Source organism: Mandrillus leucophaeus, unplaced genomic scaffold (assembly GCF_000951045.1).
Source record: "Mandrillus leucophaeus isolate KB7577 unplaced genomic scaffold, Mleu.le_1.0 Scaffold23, whole genome shotgun sequence".
NCBI lineage: Eukaryota > Metazoa > Chordata > Mammalia > Primates > Cercopithecidae > Mandrillus > Mandrillus leucophaeus.
Window position 1 is genome coordinate 2,961,571 of NW_012102365.1, and position 5,040 is coordinate 2,966,610.

A 5,040-nucleotide genomic window follows, 5' to 3' on the forward strand; every position below is an offset into this window, starting at 1 on the left:
GCCTGGCCAACATGATGAAACCCCGTCTCTACTAAAAATATAAAAAAATTAGCCGGAGGCTGGGCACGGTGGCTCATGCCTGTAGCCTGTAATCCCAGCACTTTGGGAAGCCGAGGCAGGCAGATCATCTGAGGTCGGGAGTTCGAGACCAGCCTGAAAAACATGGAGAAACCCCGTCTCTACTAAAAATTAGCCGGGCATGGTGGTGCATGCCAGTAATCCCAGCTACTTGGGAGGCTGAGGCAGGAGAATCGCTTGAACCTAGGAGACGGAGGTTGCGGTGAGTCGAGATCACGCCATTGCACTCCAGCCTGGGCAACAAGAGTGTAACTCCCTCTCAAAAAATTAATTAATTAATTAAAATTAAAATTAAAAATATGTGACAGCTAGGGACAGTAGATCACATCTGTAATCCCAGCACTTTGGGAGGCCAAGGCGGACAGATCACCTGAGGTCAGGAGTTTGAGACCAACATGGAGAAACCCCGTCTCTACTAAAAATACAAAATTGGTTGGGCGTGGTGGTGCATGCCTGTAATCCCAACTACTCAGGATGCTGAGGCAGAATCACTTGAACTCAGGAGGCAGAGGTTTCGGTGAGCCGAGATCATACCATTGCACTCTAGCCTGGGCAACAAGAGTAAAAGTTCATCTCAAAAAATAAAAAATAAAACAATAAGGCCGGGTGTGGTGGCTCATGCCTGTAATCCCAACACTTTGGGAGGCAGAGGCGGGCAGATAACCTGAGGTCAGGAGTTTGAGACCAGCCTGACCAATATGATGAAACCTCGTCTCTACTAAAAATACAAAAATTAGCCGGGCGTGGGGGCATGCACCTATAATCCTAGGTACTTGAGAGGCTGAAACAGGAGAATTGCTTGAACCTGGGAGGCAGAGGTTGCAGTGAGCTGAGATTGCGCCATTGCACTCCAGCCTGGCAACAAGAGTGAAACTCAGTCTCAAAAATAATAAATAAATAAATAAATAAATAAATGTGAAATAGCATATAGTCATCATTCTTTTGGCTTCTGTCTCTGTAACTCACCAATTCGTAGACTCAGTCACACAAGATACAGTGGCGTTTCCCATATTTAACTCACCAGTTCAGGATCATCCTCCTCTACAATTGTAGGTTTTCCTTCCTTCTTTAACTGTTTTTTTCGCTCTTTCACCTAAAAAGAATTTTTTTTCATCAAAAGACGAGCACCTGTGCTTTGAGAATATCCACTGAGCTGTACACATACAATATATGTAACTTTCTGTAGGCACAGGTATAGCAAAAAGTTTCCATTAAAAAAAAAAATGAGCCCCTCCCCTCCCTCCTCAAAAGAACAATGGAATCAAGGACAATTAGGAACCACAAGTCTGTTTTCTAATCTCATCTAAAATCCAATCTACCAGGAAGAATGAAAGATGAAAGGGGACCAACGGGAGGTTGTCCCCAACTCATCAGATCCAAAACGTTTTTGATGAAATAAACAGACTACTAATTTACCTTTCTTGGCTTGTGGTTATGTGTTTAGAGCAAAGAAAATATATTTGTCAAGTTTTAGAAGAAGCTACAGAATTTGTGGCATTATGTCCAAGTAGTTTTTCTGGCATTTCTATAACTACATTCTTGATCATTTTCACCGTGGAACCTCCCTAAACCACACATCATATTAACTGATACTTTTATCACTTTGGTCACTACTGAGATAAAAAAAAAAAAAAAATTAAATATACCCATTCATACAAGAATGACACTACTCCATGAACTATTATACCAGTCTATTATACCAGCAAAAGCCAAGTGCCCTCTAAGCTCAGAAAGGCCCTACTGCCACCCTGTGGTCAGGAAGCCTAAGGATGACATTCTTACAGGTAAAAGATATAGGAAGGGTAACTACCACAATGATTTAAGGAGAAACTGTCAGGCACTTTTCCTATTTCTACAAGGATAGGGCCTACAAGTGCCATTTCCAACACATGACCGACAGGACGTAGTTATGGGCCCTTTGTCTCCTCTTCTTATCCATTTTCCTCACCTAAACTAGATTCATTACTATGGTTATAAAGTTCGGTTTCACATTTCAAAGCTCTTCATGTGAAAAGTCATATCCAATCACAATTGAAACAGCTCTTATAAATGGCCTCAAGATTCTTGCCCCAGCAAGTAAAAAGTTAAAAGACCTTTCTTACCTCAGGAAAGCCATACTGACATTTCCCATCACATGGGAGACTTATGTAGGCCCTCAAGAGCAAACAAAAATAACACCAGCTACAACTCAGTTTCTTTCAATTGAGTTCTTCCCAACTCTGTTATTAAGATGGGCATAAACCTCCTCATATTTTAAAAAAAGTTTACCCCTATCCTCTTGCTAGCCTTAGACAAGCCTTGTTCCAAACCCTTCACCAGGGACAAGAATAAAAATCAAGAGTCAAGGGTCACAGGCTGCTCCATATTTCTACTCTAAGAATGGAGTAAGTGGCAATATGCAATGAGAGGGAGAGAACGACCCTTTCTCCCCAACACAGGACTGGCAGAGAAACAGGTAGGAGCAGTGTCCTAGCTACTCCTCATCTGAGTTCTTCTCTTAGGGGTGAATTACAGCTTCAGGCACACACTATTCATGACCACCACAGCAAAGTGGTGGAGAGCACATAAGCATCCACAAGTTGTGCCAGTAGGCATTACTATGTTAATATGTACCCTCCTACAAGGTGCCCAAGGCTTGCTGATACTTCCTGTAAACACAGCAGCACTATAAATACTTACAGTGTGTTCCACGTATTCTTTTCCTGCCTGAATTACATCCAGGGCCCTCTTCTTTTGCTCCTGATCCAGTAGCAACTTGTAAGCTTTGTCCACAGCTAATGCAAAACATTGAAATTAACTGTTTCTGCAAACACCCTCTGAAAGTCTGAACTATACTCAGGCAGTGTAAATGGACTTGTGCTGTCTAAAGCATTCCCTACTTTAATTATTTACTATTGTTAAACTAATTAAAAAAAAAAACATTCAACTATAGCAATGACTTTCCTTGAGAGCCTTGGAAAAAATTAAATATATACTCAAGGCACCACATCTGGATTTAATTCAGTGATAAAATTCTTTATGTTCAAAGAAAAAAAATGATCCTAGGCAATAACAGTCTTTGTTGGCATATAAAAGTTTTAACAAAGCAAAGTTAAGGTTTACTTCTTAAACAAAACATTCTGCTTTGAAATGGCAACTGCTCTACTGAAAACCACAGCTTCTTGGTGACCAGAAGACAAAACTACAACAGTCTCTGCTTGATCTAGGACAAGGAATAGTTAGGCCCTGCCATTCACAATCTAATACTCAGAAGCAGGTAAATTTACAAATACCTTCAAAAGCCTTTTGTGCTCTGTCAGCATCATCTTGATTTTTGTCAGGATGCACCAAGATGGATAACTACAATAAGAGAAAAGTTGGGGTTGTCAATAAGAGAAACATTTACTAACTTTCAGCCTGCCCTGTCTCATTACAACCAAAAGCTCTAAGGTCCTATGGCAAAAAGAGACTCTTAGCAAGAAGCATTTTAAAAAATTAACAAATCTCTTTAAATGCCCAGAAATATTGATCTTTAACAAAATTCAAGCACCAAAAGGTAAAGGTACAACTAGGAAACATCTCCAGTTTTAATCACAAAGTTGAGAACAAACGTGCCAGGCACAGAGGCTCACGCCTGTCATCCCACCACTTTGGGAGGCTGAGGTGAGAGGATTACTTAAGTCCAGGACTTTGAGACCAGTCTGAGCAACATAGCAAGACGCTACCTCTACAAAAAAAAATTTTTTTAATTAGTCAGACGTGGTTGTGGTCGCCTGTAGTCCCAGCTATTTAGAGGCTAACGTGGGAGAATCACTTGAGCCTGGGAGGTTGAGATTGTGCCACTGCGCTCCAGCCTGGGCAACAAAGTGAGACCCTGTCTCTAGGAAAAAAAACAAAAACAAATGGAAGCCTAGCACTATGAAGATGTTGTAATAATTTGGGGGAGGAGGGAGACTGAAAAGTATCAAGTTCCTATTATGTTCCTTATGCAGGCTGAGCACCCAAAATCCAAAATGCTCAAAAATCTGAAACTTTTTGAGTGCTGACATGATGCTCCAAGGAAACGCTCATTGGAACATTTTGAATTTTCGGATTAGGGATGCTCGACCATTATGCATTCTGCAAATATTCCAAAATCTGAAAAAAATTGAAATCTGAAATACTTCTAGTCTCAAGCATTTCAGATAAAGGATACTCAACCTGTACTGAGCACTAAGGTGGCTAAAGTAGGTATGAGACATCATCTCTCTCCTAAAAGAACTTCTAATCTAAAGCAGTTTCTCATTCTGGCTGTGTTCCAACCCTGTGAAGGTTCTGAAAAAAAACCAGCATTCTAATTTCCACACTCAGATCTTCTGAGTCAGTCTTTGGCATCTGCACTTTGTAAACCTCTATTAGACTGGGTTTCAGATGATCGGAGGGAATTAGCCCTTATTTTGTTAGGTGGGATAAGTGGCTATGCAAGAAAATGTCCTTTATTTGGGAAGGGTACGTGCTGAAGTATTTAGGGGTAAAGCCTCATGGTTTATTGCAATTTACTTTACAATAATCCAGCCAAAAATATATAGTTAAATATATAGTCAATGTCAGCCAGGAGTGGTGGCTCCCACCTGTAATCCCAGCACTTTGGGAGGCTGAGGCTGGCAGATCACTTGAGGTCAGGAGTTCAAGACCAGCCTGGCCAACACGGTGAAACCCCATCTCTACTAAAAATACAAAAATTAGGCAGTCACGGTGGCACACATCTATAATACCAGCTACTCAGGAGGCTGAGGCAGGAGAATCACTTGACCTCGGGAGGTGAAGGCTGCAGTGAGCCGAGATCGCAACACTGTACTGCAACCTGGGTGACAGAGCCAGACTCTGTCTCAATAAATAAATAAATAAATAAATACTACATGTATTTTAATGAAATTAATTGTTCAATATAGATGGTGGATATATGAATATTCATTGTTCCATTCTTTTTTTTTTTTTTTTTTT

General features: G+C 40.8%; 1 protein-coding gene across 1 annotated transcript in view; it reads right to left on the reverse strand.

The window, feature by feature from the left end:
* DNAJC8 (DnaJ (Hsp40) homolog, subfamily C, member 8) overlaps positions 1 to 5,040 on the reverse strand; it is a 35,766-nt gene that overhangs the window by 8,305 nt on the left and 22,421 nt on the right. Inside the window, exons 6-8 of the mRNA XM_011981759.1 lie at positions 3,351 to 3,417; positions 2,758 to 2,852; positions 1,100 to 1,171 (exon numbers count right to left, since the gene is read on the reverse strand). Coding sequence (XP_011837149.1) covers positions 1,100 to 1,171; positions 2,758 to 2,852; positions 3,351 to 3,417 — 234 coding nt within the window. The remainder of the gene's footprint in view (positions 1 to 1,099; positions 1,172 to 2,757; positions 2,853 to 3,350; positions 3,418 to 5,040) is intronic.